Source organism: Neomonachus schauinslandi, chromosome 1 (genome assembly GCF_002201575.2).
Source record: "Neomonachus schauinslandi chromosome 1, ASM220157v2, whole genome shotgun sequence".
NCBI classification, from domain to species: domain Eukaryota; kingdom Metazoa; phylum Chordata; class Mammalia; order Carnivora; family Phocidae; genus Neomonachus; species Neomonachus schauinslandi.
The window spans coordinates 70,089,195-70,108,017 of record NC_058403.1 but is presented as its reverse complement, the minus strand read 5'-3'; the positions used below and the strand labels follow the sequence as shown (position 1 = coordinate 70,108,017).

Below are 18,823 nucleotides of genomic sequence, written 5' to 3'. Positions count from 1 at the left end.
TGGGAAGTTTTCTTACAGAACAGTTTCTACAACTTTTTATTACTCTTTTAAATATCTTCAATACTAGCAAATATTCATTTTTGAGAATTTTTTTAAGTGGGAAGCAAAGCAAGGTTTATTGAGCGATAGTAAAGTTTATTGAATGATAGAGTACAAAGCTCCCAAAGAGGAAGGGGACCTGAGAGGGTTGCCCGAGAATAATTTCTATTTTGGGAACAGCTTGGTCATTTGGAACCAAGTCTTATAAATCAGAAACAGTGATTTAGGGTGATATAATATCTTAGTACATGAGACCATGGCTTTGGAGTACAATAGTCATAAATTTGAGTTAGAGCCCTACCACCCTAACTTTTACTAAATTATTTAAATTCTCTGAACCCTACTTCTCTCATCTGAAAAGCAAAAAAGGGAATCACTTTTTGGCCTTCTGGCTAAGATCAAGTGAAAAACAAGAAAGGTATCGTCTATCTCACAACCATTGTGAAGATTAAGTAAATCTGGCTATATGTATGTTATATATATTAAAAATACACATGTGGGGCGCCTGGGTGGCTCAGTCGTTAAGCGTCTGCCTTCGGCTCAGGTCATGGTCCCAGGGTCCTGGGATCGAGCCCCACATCGGGCTCCCTGCACCGTGGGAAGCCTGCTTCTCCCTCTCCCACTCCCCCTGCTTGTGTTCCCTCTCTCGCTGTGTCTCTCTCTGTCAAATAAATAAAATCTTTAAAAAAAAAAAATACACATGTGGGCACCTGGGTGGCTCAGTCGGTTAAGTGCCTACCTTCAGCTCAGGTCATGATCCTGGGGTCCTGGGATGGAGTCCTGTGTCGGGTTCCCTGCTCAGCAGGGAGTCTGCTTCTTCCTCTGCCCCTCCACTCCCTCCACTCGTGCTCATGCGCACACGCTCTCTCTCGCAAAAATAAATAAAATCTTTTAAAAAATACACATGCATGGTAAATAATACACATTTGTTTTCTCCTCTTCTCTGTTATTGTATTTATTTATTTTTATTTATTTATTTATTTATTTTAAAGATTTTATTTATTTATTTGAGAGCGAGAATGAGAGAGAGAGAGCATGAGAGGGGGAGGGTCAGAGGGAGAAGCAGACTCCCTGCTGAGCAGGGAGCCCGATGCGGGACTCGATCCCAGGACTCCAGGATCATGACCTGAGCCGAAGGCAGTCACTTAACCAACTGAGCCACCCAGGCGCCCTGTATTTATTTTTAATAATTTATTTGACAGAGAGAGTGCGTGAGCAAGCAAGGAGAATGGCAAGCAGAGGGAGAAGCAGACTCCCGGCTGAGTAGGGAGCCCAACACAGGACTCCATCCCAGGACCCTGAGATGATGACCTGAGCCGAAGGCAGACACTTAACCTACTGAGCCACCCAGGCACCCCCCTCTACTGTTATTTTGATCATTATTTCAAATTGTGAACCACAGATGATAAATCTGTCACTTATAACTTGTAAGAAAGCAAGCAATTTTCAGTTTATCCATTTTCCAGCTATTGATTTTTTGCTCTAAATTATATGAAACAGTATTTTGACATAAGTAAAAGTCAGTGGTCAACTTACCTATGGAAACCGTCTTTCAAAACTTCTTGCCTCAAAATAATTTCTGAACAAGTGGCCCTTATGCCTATAAGAACCAGAAGATTTCTTAAAATAAAATAAGCACTCAGTGAAAGAATACTTAAATAATTAGAAAATTGTTTGAATAGGCTTTACTTGCCTGGAAAATCTAACCAACCTATAAACAAAACAAAAGCTTTTAAAACTTAAACAATTTGAGCTATCTAAAAAGCTACTTCTAATAAAGCATAGGCATTAAGAACATTGACTTTGGCGTTAAATTGCCTAGTTTCAAATCTGAGTCTGTCCCTTAAAGCTATGTGGCTTTGGACAAGATAGTTTATCTCTCTGCTATTTGTCATGAGAATTTAATACATGTAGAAGCATGCAGAACAGGGCTTACCACATAGTAAGAGCTCTATGTGTTTGTCATTAATACTATTTTATTCAGATGATCCCAGGACACCAAAAGGAACAGAATGGCTAAAGAGCCAGGAAAACTCAAGTTTTAATCCTGGTTCACTGAAACCATGTTTCAGATACGTACTGCCAACTTCTGTATTCTACCACCCACGCCTACAAAACTGAGAAGATGGTACATTTATACCTTGTGGAGCTGTTGGGAAAGTTTAAAACAGAAACAAAAACCTGAGGCTTGTGAAAGATTCAAAGGGTTCCTTTATAAACGTAGAATAACCCCAAATCTCACTGTACTGACACCATGCAGAAGTCAGATATTAAAACTATTACTCGATGTCAGCATCATAAAATTAAAAATTCAGGGGCACCTGGGTGGCTCAGTCAGTTAAACGTGCGACTCTTGATTTCAGATCAGGTCATGATCTCAGGCTCTGTGCTGGGTGTGGAGCCTGCCTAAGATTTTCTCTAACTAAAAATAAATAAATAGATAAAAATAAATAAATAAATAAAAATAAATGAATGAATGAATGGATAAATAAATAAATAAATAATTCAGTTACTGATGACCATCAACTCTGCCAGGTACCTTGCTATGGAACTTTACTCCATTTTCAAAAGCTGGAAGTGTATGGAAAGAACATTAGAGCAAACACAAAGAAAACCATATATTATTGTGTATTGCTAAGTCTATTAGATTTATTCCTGAAAAGATGCATGAAGAAATATGAAAATGAAAACACTGAAATATACAAGGGAAGGAAAAAAGTATGGAAAAATAATATTTATTAAATGATATCCATATGACAAATCCTCTACTTGGGGATTTCACATATTTTAACTTTCACAACCTAGCAAAACAGGCAGGCAAAATTACCGCCATTTGCACACAGGAGGAAACTCTGTAATAAACAGTTCTAACTGGTTCTAGGCCATACCACTAAGTAAGTTACTGATTAGAAGCAAGATTTGCCAGAGTTTTAAAGCCTAAGATATTTCCACTTTCCTATTTTAAAAAATCATCATTTGCTTCAGAGAAGCATATATAATCATTTCCAAAAAATAACTTTGGGTATCTTTTTTACCAATCTAGATGTTTCATTATGTTTAATTTTAATAGGGGTGGAGAGTAAGGATTTATATCTTCCTATAAGTTAAACTAGGGAAAAAAGGTCAGATTAATAGGCTTAAATTCTATTGGGATATACACTACAGAATAGTAAATCATATTCATCTTGGGATGGTAGGAAGTAATTTACAAACAGTATAGCAAATAGATTGTTTATGATTTTTAAAGCAAAAATACCATTTTCAAAATGAATTGGTTGCATCTGAATGACCTTCAAGATTTTTCCTCTTAAATACTACTTTGATTACTGTGGCCTGAACTGGCTCTGGAAATTGACCTCTTTTTAATCATAAAATACCAGGGCTGGAAGAGTCTTTAGAGATCACCAAGTCCAGTTGTTTAAAAATTCATTTTGGCTTCATTAATACTTCAAATAAATTTGGAAACCTAATATGTGAAGACACAAAAGCTGTGACTGACACTAGCCTAATATCCTCATTTTACAGATGGAGGAACTTACCTAATTTGTACTGACTTTCCTTACTGTAATTACTACGGCACTTCCCCACTACTCTGCAAGCTCCACAAGGGTTGGGGCCGTATTTAGCTCAGCGCTGGATCCACAGCACTGCGGCCCACCAACTCGGGCCCAAAGAAGTGAATCAACTCGCTTGCCCAGCCCGTAGTCGTAAGAGAAGCTCCAGCCCAATCCAGTCTATTACAAAAAGTTTGTAAAGCAAAACTAGTTGTCCTCCCCTTCCCACGCCATTACCCCGTCAGTGTCTCTAGAGATTCTGGACTGGAATTCTCACACCCCACAGGGCACTGTGGCCTTGCTGGTCCCCTCGGGGGTCCCAAGCTTCATGCATCCCAAGACGCGTGACCGCCGTACTTCATTCACGATATTTTAGTAATAGTACGGCCAGTACTACCTCTGAACGACAAAGCCAGACTCTCCAGAGACCCAAGAGAAGCCTCTGAGCAGTGCCTGTGGGGTGGGAAGGGTGGGAAGCACGTGGCCTCTGCTTTTAACTTCCTCCAGGTCACCCAGCAGGTTCTACGTCCGCGCACCGAGGTCCGGAGAAGTACCAAACCTTGCAAAGCTCGGAGGATGGAAAAGTCCTGACTGCCCCCGACCCACCGGCCCCCCCGCCCCTCCCTTTACCAGCGTCGATGGGGGCGGCGGCGAAGGCCGTGCCTGGTGTGCTGGTGAGTCCAGCCGCCTCCCAGAGGAGCAGCCAGGCCACCGCTCGGACGCCCACGGCCCTGGGAGCCAGGACGCTGGAGAACGCGCCCCCCAGAGGAGCGCGCGGGGACGAAATGCGGACTGAGGAGACTGCGCACGCCTTATGCCGCTCCTAGAGCGTGCTGCCACGGAGTTAGTGACCGTGACGGAAGACAGTACGCGCGCCTGCGGTCCTGCCGTTCCCCGGCTCCCCGCAGCTCTAATCCCCCGAAGCTTCTGGCGTTGCGGGAGGCGACAACCCTAGTGGCTCCCTCGCCGCCCCGCCCTTCGCTGTCGGGTCGGGGGGCGGGGCAAGGAGCGGCGCACGCGCCGTGACTTACGCCAGGGCTGTTGCTGTGGGAACGACTCCCTGGGCTCCCATCCAGACCTAGACCCCCGCGCAGTCCTGCGAGCCGTATCGGGGAGCTCCCTATCTCCACCTCCACTTCCAGGTACTTGCGGATACGGCCTTTCTGCGGGGAAATTCACCCTACAGTCAAGTCTGCGGGTTTATGGCTGTCTCCTCTTCCTACAGCGGCAGGCTCCGCCTGGCCTCAAAGTAGAATTAAGTGCTCCGCTGTGCACTACAGTTGGGTGGAAACAAACCCCTCACGGCGGTTTTAAGACCATCCCCTGCAGAAGATGCACTTTCTGTATTTCTTTAAGGGTAAGAAAGTCAGTCTTGCAGTAGCGGGGACGTGAGTTAGGGAGAGGATCTTCTCTCTGTTGGCAAAATCCATACACTTTTAGGGGCTGCAGGGGATGTTTAGCAAGATTATGGCAGTCACTGATTCCTGGGGAGAAAAGTATTAATTCCTAGAAGGAAGAGTTAGGTCAATGTATCGTCTTTCTTCATGAATTAAATTGAATCTGTAAGTAGGCCCAGGTGCAGATTGAAGCTAGGACCGGTGTCTGCAAGAAGAAAGATGTCAGACTGTACTATCGAAAACTGAAAATAGCAGTATAAGCATGAAATTAAGAAATACGGAGATAGGGGCGCCTGGGTGGCTCAGTCGTTAAGCGTCTGCCTTCGGCTCAGGTCATGATCTCAGGGTCCTGGGATCGAGCCCCGCATCGAGCCCCGCATCGAGCCCCGCATCGAGCCCCGCATCGGGCTCCCTCCTCAGCGGGAAGTCTGCTTCTCCCTCTCCCACTCCCCCTGCTTGTGTTCCTGCTCTCGCTGTTTTCTCTGTCAAATAAGTAAATAAAATCTAAAAAAAAAAAAAAGAAATACGGAGATAAATTTTGGAAGAAACACTTAAAAGAATTGAAACTGGTTGCCTATGAAGAGAGGAAAGGCAGAGGACAACAGTTTTTTGTTATAATCATCAGAATTATTTTACATTTTAAACAATATAAAATTACTTTAGTACAAATAAAAGTTAAATTTTTTAAAAGATTTTATTTATTTATTTGACAGAGACAGCGAGAGAGGAAACACAAGCAGGAGGAGTGGGAGAGGGAGAAGCAGGCTTCCTGCCGAGCAGGGAGCCCGATGCGGGGTTCGATCCCAGAGCGGAGGCAGACACTTAACCGACTGAGCCACCCAGGCGCCCCCAAAAGTTAAATTTTAAAAAGACTCTGTAGTCAAAAAAGCGACATTGTTATCAATTGCGTACATCAGTCATGAATACAGCCATTTATTTGCTTGAGTGCGTGGAATTTATATTGTGCTCAGTAGGATCTCCTAGAAAGCTTACTAACAGACCAGATTTTAATGACGTGAACTGGGAGTAGTATCTGTAGAAGGGGATGGGGTGGGATCGTTTGCATCAGATCAGAGCACAGTAATTTGAAAAGGCAGTTCTTTATTATTAATTTCTTTTTTTTCTTTCTTTTTTTTTTTTTAAGATTTCATCCATTTATTTGACAGAGAGAGAAAGCACAAGTAGGCAGAGAGGCAGGCAGAGGGAGAAAGAGAAGCAGGCTCCCCGCTGAGCAGGGAGCCTGATTCAGGGGTGGATCCCAGGACCCTGGGATTATGACCTGAGTGGAAGGCTGATGCTTAACCGACTGAGCCACCCACGTGACCCTCTGATTAATTTCTTAAGAGTAAAAATTCTGACGTCCAACAATAAGGAGTGAATAGTATAGGTAATGGTATATCCATAGGACAAAACACTTGACAGTCATAAAAATGTGCATTTTAGTAAAGTATCTAAGGACAAAATCACATAAGTTGTTAAATTTACAAGGCAGGAAATAGATGTATAATATAAAAAATACTATACTAAAAAACTATATGTGTAGAAAAAAAAGAAAGAATCAAGGGTAATCATTTTATGTTTCCTCCTCCTCCTCCCCCATGCTACCCCCAATCTTCTCCAAAGTACTATGTTCCTATGGTGATTCGCTAGCAGAATAAAGTTTATGAAGGTATCATCACCCTATGCTGCTTTACCTCTGGGTTCCTTGACATTTGCAAATCTTCCTGAGAATATCATAGTCCTATCTAAAGCAATCCCTATAATTAAGTGTATGATGGCATTAGGTACCAGGAAGAGGGAATAGAAAGTGTTAACTGCAAAATAGCTGTGTTTCTTGTAACTGAGAAAACATAGTGAGACAAATAAGTTGAAATAAAAACCATGTAAACTTTATTGCCTTGTATATGTACAGGTTGAATCTGTACCGGTCTGCATTTTTTATCAGACTTGTAGACTATAAACACTTAAAGGATATACAGGGGCTGTATCTTATATTAGTACATTAAATTAAATTTTTTTAAAGATTGTATTTATTTATTTATTAGAGAGAGAGTGAGTGCGTGTGCAAGTGAGGGGAGGGGGAGAGGGAGAGAAGCAGACTCCTTGCTGAGTGCAGAGCCCAGTGCGGGGCTCGGGCTCACCCTGAGATCATGACCTGAGCCAAACCAAGAGTTGGCCCCTCAACTGACTGAGCCACCCAGGCACCCCTAGTACATTAAACAAGTATGTATGGTATTTTGCTGAGAAATTCTGGTGAACAATGGATATGTTCCCTGCCCTCCTGTAGCATATAGAATAGAAGGGAAGATAAATGATTCAATAAGTAATCATAAAAAACCTGATGAGTAAAATGATTGGGAATGTGCAGAGGAGACAGATGTGGTCTGGTGAACCTCTCAGGACATAATGTTTAAGGTTAAAAAATCATAGTATCTTGCCATAGAGGGTATGTGTACATACTTGTTTAATTGGTAAATTAAAAAGATCCTCTAAGTTGATTCTTGGGCTGACTTAGGGGTTCGTATACATATCTTTGGTTAAGAGTGCAGTACACTAAGAGGTCCAGACTGAACTGCATTTCCAGGCTCATGTGTGAACAAACCTACACGCCTCAATGAACCAGGGATCCAACAACTAAGGATAACCTCAGGGCCAAACTGAACTTTCAGGGTAGGTCTCAAAGTATTGAAATTGACAGGCTGAGCATGCAACTCTAGAACTGGACTAGAGCCAGATCTGCTGGGGAAGAGGGGTACTGGGGAGTGTGATTTATCCAACACATATTTTTTTTCCCCTTTAGCAGGAAGTTATTATGTGACTAACACATTTTCATCAGATTTCCTCTGATTTACCCTGAAGTGTATGTGAGAATGATGTGCACTGCCAAGAAATGTGGAATTAGGTTCCAGCCTCCAGCTATTATCTTAATCTATGAGAATGAAATGAAGGGGAAAAGTCGCCAACGCATCATGCCAGTCCGAAACTTTTCGAAGTTTTCAGGTACCTCATGTTTTATCTTGCCTCCTATCTTAAATGTTCTCTAAATCACTTAGTAAGAATGATTTCAGTCTCATAACAGAGCGGCATGGCCTTCAGAGTTAGACAGTCCTAGGTTCAAATCATGACTATCAGGGTAGATAGGTGAGCCCCAGCTAAATTACTTATTGTCAGTGAGCTTCAATTTCCTGATCTGTAAATGGAAATTGATAATCCCACCCTTTCAGAATTGTAATATGGGTTAAATGAGATAGCATTATTCAATCATACTGAATCCCTTCTCTCCCTCCAAATGTGTTTTTTATTTGTAGTCTTGATTTTTTCTTAGTACCAGTACTAATATCTAAAACTAATAAATCCTTTTCATCTCAAATGTTTTCTCCAGTTGCAAGTGTTTAACATCTCCTCAAAGTGATTTTAAGTTAAGGAAATAAAAAATGCACCCTCCTCCCCCCACCACACTCAAAGCTCGATATAAAGGAATAATAGTTCTGGAAAATAATTCATTCTGAAAAAGCCACTTAGCTACTTGGCTCTCACAGAAGATAATGCTTTCAGTAGTTTGCAGTGTATCTGTTGTGTGTGGTATATAGTTTCATTTTTCCCTCCTAGATTGCAACAGAGCTGCTGAACAATTAAAGAATAATCCGCGACACAAGAATTACCTGGAACAAGTGTCCCTGAGGCAGCTAGAGAAGTTATTCAGTTTTTTACGAGGTTACTTGTGGGGGCAGAGTTTGGCAGAAACAATGGAACAAATTCAACGGGAAACAACAATTGATCCTGAGGAAGACCTGAACAAACTAGATGATAAGGAACTTGCTAAGCGAAAGAGCATCATGGATGAACTTTTTGAGAAAAATCAAAAGAAGAAGGATGATCCGAATTTCGTTTATGACATCGAAGTTGAGTTCCCACAGGATGAACAACTGCAGTCTTGTGGCTGGGACACAGAGTCCGCTGACGAGTTCTGATATCAAAAACTCAAAGAATTGATTGGGCTAGCAGAAAATCCATGTCTATACAAAGGATGTATGAACATGATTCTAGAAAAATCTGTAAAGAACACTAAATGTACATGTTGGGTCAAGTTTGGATTGACCAGGTTACTTTTCAAAACCAGGACATGTACAGTATCTACTATGTAGATGCATGAGGAAGATACGAAAACCAGAATATAGGAGTCTGCCTTTAAGGAGCTTACAATCTAATTGGAAGATAACTCAAAAGCTTGTGAAAAGCTAATTAACAGAATTAGACAGCAAAAAGATTAGAGCCAGATGCTTAATAAAAGTTAAAGAGGGTCAGAGCCTAGATGACCATAGGGTTAGAATAGTCAGGGAAGACTTTGTCCTTTAGTAGAGAGATGGGACTTTGCCTGGCCCTCAAAATGGTGGTGTTTGGGTAGAAGTTTATATAGAATTCCAGATGAGAGAAGCTGGGAGAAAAAAGGGGGGGGGGGATGGGTAGTGGTATAGAGATACGGATTAGAACATTTTATTTGAGGGACAGTAAGCATATTATAGTTTGGTAAGATTGGAAGGCGTGTATGGTTACCAGGGGATTATCCTGTGTGCATTTTGTCTTTAACTCTGGAGTATGTGTATATATATGTATTTTAACTCCAGAGTAGGAGAGTAGCCCTACAGAATGCCCTGCAGCTGCAAGTGGATGTCATTTGATGGACAGCAGGGGAATTCTGCAGCTCCAGGAATCAGGAAACCTGTACTAAAGATATTCTGAAACCCTGAAGCTCTTCCTATAAATAAGGAGGTTTGTTTGTAAAATGGGAAATCTAGTCATAATGAATGGATAATAGGCATCGCCAGTTTAGGCCTATTCATGAGTTTGGATCTACAAAGAGAAGATCTTTGTTGAACCAGGTTATATGTGTACAGATACATCTTTCTTCTTGTTAGAATATTGTTTAATTGGCAGATATTCTATGTTTTCTGCAAGGAGATTAATACTCACTAAATAAAAGTGTAAAAATTACTCACTCTTTCTACCTGTCCATCCCTACTCTCTTTACCATTAAAAGCCCCATGAAAGGGATCAATCTTCTTTTTTTTTTTTTTTACAAAAAGTTACAAATTTATTCACATAACATATTCTAACACGTATCAAAGTTTCAAGCAGGTCCTTTTGAATCTCGAATAAGAAATTACAACATTCAGCATTAATTAAAAATAAGAAAAGGGTGATGGTGGTCATTTATGGGTTTTAGTCTAAAATGAAAATGCAGAGAACATTTATTTTGGTGGATCTGTGTTGATGCCATATTTCTCCTTGAGAAGCTTCAACTGCTCTTCCTTCTTTTTTGTGTCCATCTTCTGAAATGCCCTGTTGGCATTATAGTACAAAACCACCAGGTATCTGATACAAATATTGAATCCTGAAAGGTGATCACATGCATTCTTGGCATCAAAGATGTCTTCATAGACCACATAAGCTGTTCCTCTAGTTTCGGGTGTGTTCCCCATTTGCCCTCTTGGCCACTTGCATCGCCATCTTGGCGGGCTGATAAGGTTACCGCAGCAAATCAACCAAAGGGATCATTCTTACAGTGGTATCACCAGGGCTTACAGTGGTCATGCGTCATATGTACATTTGCCAAAGGTAGCAAAAATATTTTCAGGATCAGAGATTCTTCTGTATCTACATAGTATTCCATTGTACAGATGTAGATGGTATATTTTAAAAGTTGTCCTTAGGTTGTTTTTCCTTTCACTATTACAAACAGTGTCACAGCAAATAACCTTGTACATTCTCTGTTTTGCACATTTGTAAAACTATAAGTTATGACTAGAAGGGAATGGCTGGGTATGTCTATTCTAAATTTTAATAGATATTGCTAACTTGTCCTTCAAAGAAGTTCATTCATCCATTCATTCATGAACACCTGTTACATGCTGAGCCTGTATTATTCTGGAGTCTGGGTATGTAGCAGTATACACAACAAAGTCCTTGCCTTTATAAGGTTTCCAATCTAGTGGGAGAGGACAGACAATAAACATAAATACATAGAATAATGTCACATGATAAGTGCTTGGAATTAAAAACATGGTAAAAAGAGAATAATGGAGGGGTTTGGAAGCCACTTTTTTTGACAGCAAACAGAGAATGCCTCACTGTAGAGGTGGGACATTTGAGTAAAGACTTGAAGGAGGTAAGGAAAAAGCGATATGCATTTCATGAGTAGTAGAGAAAGGTAGGTGTGTGGGCCCCCAGGGGTGGAGTGTGCTTGGCTTACTTGAGGAAGAGCAAGGCCATAGATGTGGCTAATATAGATTGAGCAAGAGAAAAATGGTAGGAGATGAAGGTGGAATGTATTTTACCAATGCATAGTACTTCAATGAAGGCTGTACCAACTTTATAAACGGTCGGCAGTACATGAGGGTACCTGTTTTCCCCACATGTTCATCAACACAGTGTTCTCAAACTTGTTGATCTTTGCCAATTTTATAATTTAAAAATGGTATCTTGTATTAATTTGAATTTCTTTTATTATGAGTGCAATTGAGCATTTTCATACACTTAACAATTTTTTTATGATATCACATCATTTGCTCATTTTTCTATTGTGTTACTGGTCTTTTTCTTACTGATTTGTAAAAAGTTCTTTATTGGGGCACTTGGGTGGCTCAGTCGGTTAAGTGTCTGCCTTTAGCTCGGGTCATGATCCCGAGGTCCTGAGATCGAGCCCCGCAGTGGGCTCCCTGCTCAGCATGGAGTCTGCTTCTGCCTCTCCCTCTGCTTGCCACTCCCCCTGCTTGTACTCTCTCTCTCTGTCAAATAAATAAATCTTTAAAAAAAAAAGTTCTTTATTAAGGAAAATAGTCCTTGGTCTGTGATATGAGTTGCGGATATTTCCACATTTTTCATTTGTGTTTTGACTTTGTTTATGATATTTTTTCCAGGCAGATTTTTTTTTCAAGTCAAATTGATCAATATTTTTCTCTGTGCTTCTGCATTTTTGTCATATTTAGAGAGGCACTCCTCACCCCAAGCTTTTTTTTTTTTTTTTTAATCCCATGATTTTTTCTACACAGGAATTTATTTTGGTACAAAATACAAGATGTGAATCCCAACTTTACTTTTTCCCAGATGCACATCGAACTCTCCCAACACTACTGTATACTGAATTACCTATATTTCCCTCAATGATTTTAAAGTGCATGCTTTATCATATACAAGTTCCCATATGTATCAAAATAGCTATCTTTTGATTATATTAATGTCATCTGTAGCACACTTTCCCAATCTGTGTTTTTTGATGTTTATTGAGCACATCTTGTGTTCACTAAATGAAGAGCTACAGTAAGATACAAAATGAGCCATAACTTTTGCCTTTGAGATATTAACATAGTTTTGCAAAACAAGAAAACTAGCATATATAAGCTAGAGGTACTGACTAAAGCAGGAGGGGGAGATCATGTGAGCTGAACAGGTTTTTTTTTATGTATCTTATCTAAACCAAATTCTGAGCTCTTTCAAATTTTTTCCATTATAAAATGAATACATAGTCAATACCCATTATCTTAAAATTTAGACAGATACTAGAGTGTAAAAGTAAAGGGAAAATTCTCTCCTCAACTTCACTCAATTCCAACTCTGCAGAGAATTTGGCTTCCCTAGAGGGCTCTGGATCCCATCATCTCTTGTGACCTGGCCTCAGCAATATTCTTTCTCTCTCTCTCTGCCTCTTCCTCCTTTTCAGCTTCATTCCCTTCTGGCTCATTCTCTACAGTCTGTAAACATGCATAAGACCTTGCCATATTAAAACAAGAAAACATCGCTTTGTCTTTCTTTAACTAATACCATATCTAACCAAATTATAGCTCACCTAGTTGTTAGATAGATCTAACCCTTTCCCCACTACTGCACCCTTTAGAGCAGATCTGGCTCTAGTCTGATTCTAGACTAGACTGAACTAGACTAGACTAGACATGCTCAGCCTGTGAAACTCAATACTTTGAGACCTGCCCTTAAAGTTCGGTTTGGCTCTGGGTTATTCTGTCTGTTGGATCCCTAAGGATCTCTGGTTCATTGAGAGGCGTAGGTTTGTTCACATGTAAGCCTGGAAATAAAATTCAGTTTGGATCTCTTAGTGTACTTAATGTACTGTAGTCTTCACAAAGATTGTATATAAATCCCTGGGTCAGCATAAGAATTGAGTACCAATTCAACAAGTGTGCAATCAAGTACCCTGTATGTCAAGGTACTGTGAGTGGTCACCTTAAACATTATGTCCTGAGAGGTTCACCAGATCTGCTCCCTTGCACTTTTGTAATTATTTTACTCAGGTTTTTTTGTAATTATTTCATCATCTATCTAATATTTTGACAAAATGAGTAGATGAAAATTGAGGAAAGGTCATTGGATTTGGCAACTAGGTCGCTGTTGATATTCAAGAATGAAGATTAAAGGGAGTGATTGGATAGAAATTGCAGGATAGGGACGCCTGGGTGGCTCAGTCAGTTAAACGTCTGCCTTCAGCTCAGGTCATGATCCCAGGGTCCTGGGATCAAGCCCCGCATCGGGCTCCCTGCTTAGCGAGGAGCCTGCTTCTCCCTCTGCCTGCCACTCCCCCTGCTTGTGCTCTCTCTCTCTCTGACAAATAAATAAATAAAATCTTAAGAAAAAAAAAGAAAAAGAAATTGCAGGATATTATGAAGAAAACGTAGGATCAGAGACCTAAATGAGAAAGCTAAAACTGGAAAAAAAAAAAAAGCTAAAACGATATAGCTTTTATTTTTTTTTAAAGATTTTATTTATTTATTTGAGACAGAGAGAATGAGAGAGACAGAGAGCACATGAGAGGGGGAAGGGTCAGAGGGAGAAGGAGGCTCCCTGCCGAGCAGGGAGCCCGATGCGGGACTCGATCCCAGGACTCCAGGATCATGACCTGAGCCGAAGGCAGTCGCTTAACCAACTGAGCCACCCAGGCGCCCACGATATAGCTTTTAGAAGAAAATAAAGGAGAAAATCTCTATGACCTTGGTGTCTCACTTCAGGCTGTTATAACAAAATACCATACCAGCCTGATCGGTTTCTGATAAGGACCTCTTCCATGTTGCAAACTACCCACTTGCAGAGCATAGCAAGCCAGCCCTTTCATGACTCATTTTGAGGGCACTAATCCCATTCATGAGAGCTCCACCCTTACGACTCCCTCTAAGTCTAATTACCTCCCAAAGGCCCTACCTTATAATACCATCACTTTGGGGTTTAGGGCTTCAGCATATAAATTTTGGGAGGACATAAACATTCAGTGCATAGGGGCGCCTGGGTGGCTTAGTCGGTTAAGCGTCTGCCTTCGGCTCAGGTCATGATCCCAGGGTCCTGGGATTGGGCTCCCTGCTCGGCAGGAAGCCTGCTTCTCCCTCTTCCACTCCCCTGCTTGTGTTCCCTCTCTTGCTGTCTCTCTCTCTGTCAAATAAATAAATAAAATCTTTTAAAAAAAACAAAAACCATTCAGTGCATAACACTAGGTTTAGGCAAAGAGATCTTTGAATTGACACCAAAAACCTGATTTATAAAAGGAAAAAATTTATATATTGGACTTCCTCAAAATTTAGAAATTTTGTACTCTGAAGACAACGTTGAGAACATAAAACAGACTGAAAGAAAATATCCACAGATTATAGCTGAAAAAGCACTTGTATCCAGCATATAAAGAGAACTCTTGGGCGCCTGGGTGGCTCAGTCGGTTAAGCGGCTGCCTTTGGCTCAGGTCATGATCCCAGGGTCCTGGTACTGAGCCCTGCATCGGGCTCCCTGCTCTGTGGGGAGCCTGCTTCTCCCTCTCCCTCTGCCTGCTTCTCTGCCTACTTGTGCTCTCTCTCTATCTCTCTGTCAAATAAATAAATAAAATCTTTAAAAAAAAAAAAAAGAGAGAACTCTTACAATTTGGGACGCCTGGCTGGCTCAGTCAGTGGAGTATTCAACTCTTGATCTCAGGGTAGAGATTACTTAAAAATAAAATCTTTTGTGGCACCTGGGTGGCTCAGTTGTTAAGCATCTGCCTTCCGCTCAAGTCATGGTCCCAGGGTCCTGGGATCGAGCCCGGCATAGGGCTCCCTGCTCAGCGGGAAGCCTGCTTCTCTCTCTCCCACTCCCTCTGCTTGTGTTCCCTCTCTCGCTGGCTGTCTCTCTCTCTGTTAAATAAATAAATAAAATCTTTTTAAAAAAATAAAAAATTTTTAAATTTTATTTATTTATTTGAGTGAGAGAGAGAGATTGAGAGAATGAGTGGGAAGAGGGGCAGAGGGAGAAGCAGACTCCCCACTGAGTAGGGAGCCTGCTGAGACTCGATCCCAGGACCCCGGGATCATGACCTGAGCCAAAGGCAGACACTTAACCAACTGAACCACCCAGGGGCCCTAAAAATAATATCTTAAAAAAAAAAAAAACAACTCTTACAACTCAATAATAAAAGAAAGAACCCAGTTTAAAAATGAACAAAAGATGGATGCCTGGGTGGCTCCGTCGGTTAAGCATCCAACTCAATAAATAAATAAAATTTTTAAAAAACATGAACAAAAGACTTACATAGACATTTCACCAAAGAAGATATGCAAATTGTTCATAAGCACTTGAAAAAATGTTCAACATCATCAGCCATTAAAGAAATGCAAATTAACAGGGGCAATTGGCTGGCTCAGTCGGTAAAGCATAGGACTCTTGATCTCAGGGCTGTGAGTTCAAGCCCCACATTGGGTATGGAGCCTACTCAAAAAAAAAAAAAAAGCAAATTAAAACTATAATGAGATAGTACTTCACACCCATTAGAATGTCTATAATAAAAAAAGATGATTAGAAATGTTAATGAGGATATAGACAAATTGGAACATTGTTGGTGGGAACATAAAATGACTGAGCCATTTCAGAAAACAGTTTGGCAGTTTCTGAAAAAGTTACACATAAACTGGGGCACCTGGGTGGCTCAGTCAGTTAAGCATCTGCCTTTGGCTCAGGTCATGATCTCGGGGTCCTGGGATCAGCCCTGCATCTGGGCTCCCTGCTCAGCGGGGAGTCTGCTTCTCCCTCTCCCTCTGCCTCTCCCCCCCTCCCGCCCCCGCTTGTGCTCTCTCTCTCTCTCTCAAATGGATAAGTGAAATCTTAAAAAAAAAAAAAAAAAAAGGGCGCCTGGGTGGCTCAGTTGGTTAAGCGACTGCCTTCGGCTCAGGTCATGATCCTGGAGTCCCGGATCGAGTCCCACATCGGGCTCCCTGCTCGGCAGGGGGTCTGCTTCTCCCTCTGACCCTCTCCCTTCTCGTGCTCTCTGTCTCTCATTCTCTCTGTCAAATAAATAAATAAAATCTTTAAAAAAAAAAAGTTACACATAAACTTACTATACTACCCAGTAGTTCCACCCCTGGAATCTATGCAAGAAAAATAAAGACATATGTCCACCCAAAGAATGTACTTGAATGTTCATAACAGCCTAAAAAGGGAAACACTTCAATTATCCATCAGTTGGCAAGGGAAGGAACAAAAGTGTAATATCTACATGATAGAATAGTGTTCAGCAATAAAACATTATGTTAAATGAAAGAAGCCAGACAAAAAAACTACGTATCATATGATCCATTTATATGAAAAAGCCAAAAAGCCAACTCTATAGAGACGGAAAACAGACTAGTGGTTGCCTGAGGCTGAGGCTGAGGAATGGGAATTGACTGCACATGGGTCAGTGGATGATGGGGGTGATGGAAACACTCTAAAACCAGATTTCGTGACGTTTGCACAATTCTGTAAATTCACTAAAAATATTTGATCTCTGCACTTAAAAACAGGCGAATTTTATGGTGTATATATATTTAGGTATGTATGGTTTACCTCAATAAAGCTATCAAAAAATAGGGGGGGCACCTGGGTGGCTCAGTTGGTTAAGCATCTGACTCTTGGTTTTGGCTCAGGTCATGATCTCAGGGTCGTGAGATCAAGCCCCCCTCCCCTGCCTTGGGCTCCTTGCTCAGCATTCAGTGTGGAGTGTACAGAAGATTCTTTCCCTTCCTCCCCCTCCCCCTCTGCTCCTCCCCAACTAGGGCTCACTCTCTCTCTCTAAAATAAATACAGAAATAAAATCTTTAAAAAAAATAGGAAACAGAATAGAATTAACGTCATCAGATCATTTTTTCTAAGAATGAACAAGAGGGTTAAAGATACGTGTAAAACTTCTCTAAACACACATAAGAGATGGAAATTGAAAAAGATTGGAGAAGGGATGGAATAAAGGCATTCATTTAAAAGACAATTCTTGAGTACTTACTCTATGGAAGCTCTCCAGGAGGTCTGAAAAGGACATCTGGCTTTAAAAGAGATGGAAGAGTCAGAAGACTGATGTGGACCAGTTAGGATGGCAGGAGCAAGTTGCACTTTACGATTTAGGTCTTCTTCTTAATGAACCTGGCAGAGCCATCTACCTAATTATAGTAAGGAGGAGCTAGAGGAGAGAGTGAGGAAGTGGGGTGAAAATGAGAGGTGAGCAGAAGAACTCTTGTTAAGATGGAAGGGTAATGTTGGATGTGTTCAACATAGATGGAGAAAGTAGAATGTGGGGGTTGAACGAAAATCTACAATCTAGGAGTTACAAGCTAAAAAGGATGTCCCCCATCCTTACCTCCTCTCCCCTAAAAACAAGCAAAATTACTTCTGGTGGTCAAATTGGTAAGAATGCTGATGACTGAATTAACAACCACCTTCAAGGTCAAAAATTTTAGCTTTTATGGCTATAAAAGTCCTTGCCTCAATGGTTCACCATTTCACACTACAGCAGATACTGTGAATTACCTACCCAATATCCTTTTCCCCTTCTTCATTGCCTGCAGAGACCCAATATTATTTCTTTATGTATAACTGCTCCCACATAAGTCACAGATCCAGAGACAAATTTTGATTGGTCTCAATAATTCCCAGTGGTCCCATTTCTTTGTCTATGATTGGCTTAGAAATGGGCGTGTTACTCAGTAATAGCCAATGACATGTGTAGAGGATCTACGAGGACTTGTGGAAAAATTGTTCTCTATTTGTTGGAGAAAAGAAAAGTCCCCTCTAGTTCTTTGGACATGGTTATATCTGGATGTGACACCTGGAAATACTGTTGGCAGCCTGAGGATAACACTAATCATTTAATGAGAGCAGAACAGAGAGAATCACAGAAAGATGGAGCCAGAACCCTAGCATATAACACCTGGAGTTATGGACTCTTGTGAAATTACCTTCTGGAGGAGCAACGGCTCAAATGTTGAAAGGTCCTGGGAACACTGACGAGAGGCAGAGAGCAGAAGAAAATCAGCCAGATCCTAAAAGCATTGGGTAGGTATAAAATGCTTACTATGGTTTGGGACAACAGCATCAGTAATTTAAAGAAGAAAATGTAAAAGGACAGAATTAATAGTGGATGTGTAGGAAAAGGAAGAAAAAAAGTATGGAGGAAAAAAAGTGATAAAAGATTAGTTGTTGGGCGCCTGGGTTTGGGACAACAGCATCAGTAATTTAAAGAAGAAAATGTAAAAGGACAGAATTAATAGTGGATGTGTAGAAAAAGGAAGAGAAAAAGTATGGAGGAAAAAAAGTGATAAAAGATTAGTTGTTGGGCGCCTGGGTGGCTCAGTTGGTTGAGCGACTGCCTTCGGCTCAGGTCATGATCCTGGAGTCCCGGGATCGAGTCCCGCATCGGGCTCCCTGCTCGGCGGGGAGCCTGCTTCTCCCTCTGAACCTCTCTCCTCTCATGTGGTCGCTCTCTCTCATTCTCTCTCTCTCAGATAAATAAATAAAATCTTTAAAAAAAAAAATTAGTTGTTTTTTTAAGTCAGAAAAAGTTCTTGT

General features: G+C 41.0%; 2 protein-coding genes across 2 annotated transcripts in view; one reads left to right on the top strand and one right to left on the bottom strand.

Annotated features, from left to right (window-relative positions):
• PIGX (phosphatidylinositol glycan anchor biosynthesis class X) overlaps positions 1-5,911 on the bottom strand; it is a 38,632-nt gene extending 32,721 nt beyond the window's left edge. The window contains exons 1-4 of the mRNA XM_021692650.1: positions 5,903-5,911; positions 4,625-4,756; positions 4,224-4,416; positions 1,576-1,639 (exon numbers count right to left, since the gene is read on the bottom strand). Of these exons, the coding sequence (XP_021548325.1) occupies positions 1,576-1,639; positions 4,224-4,416; positions 4,625-4,756; positions 5,903-5,911 (398 nt within the window). The remainder of the gene's footprint in view (positions 1-1,575; positions 1,640-4,223; positions 4,417-4,624; positions 4,757-5,902) is intronic.
• On the top strand, positions 4,655-9,426 carry CEP19 (centrosomal protein 19). Its single transcript, XM_021692583.1, has 3 exons — positions 4,655-4,735; positions 7,850-7,990; positions 8,600-9,426. Exons 2-3 carry the CDS (start codon positions 7,861-7,863, stop codon positions 8,959-8,961), a joined length of 492 nt encoding a protein of 163 aa, XP_021548258.1. The 5' UTR covers positions 4,655-4,735; positions 7,850-7,860; the 3' UTR covers positions 8,962-9,426.
• Positions 9,427-18,823: the final 9,397 nt, after the last annotated feature.

What these genes read in the sequence shown, in the direction of transcription:
- CEP19 (XM_021692583.1), top strand. Translation starts at nt 7,861, where the DNA reads ATGATGTGCACTGCCAAGAAATGTGGAATTAGGTTCCAGCCTCCAGCT. An exon ending in AAACTTTTCGAAGTTTTCAG is followed by an intron (nt 7,991 to 8,599) that starts GTACCTCATGTT and finishes TTTCCCTCCTAG; the next exon opens with ATTGCAACAGAGCTGCTGAA.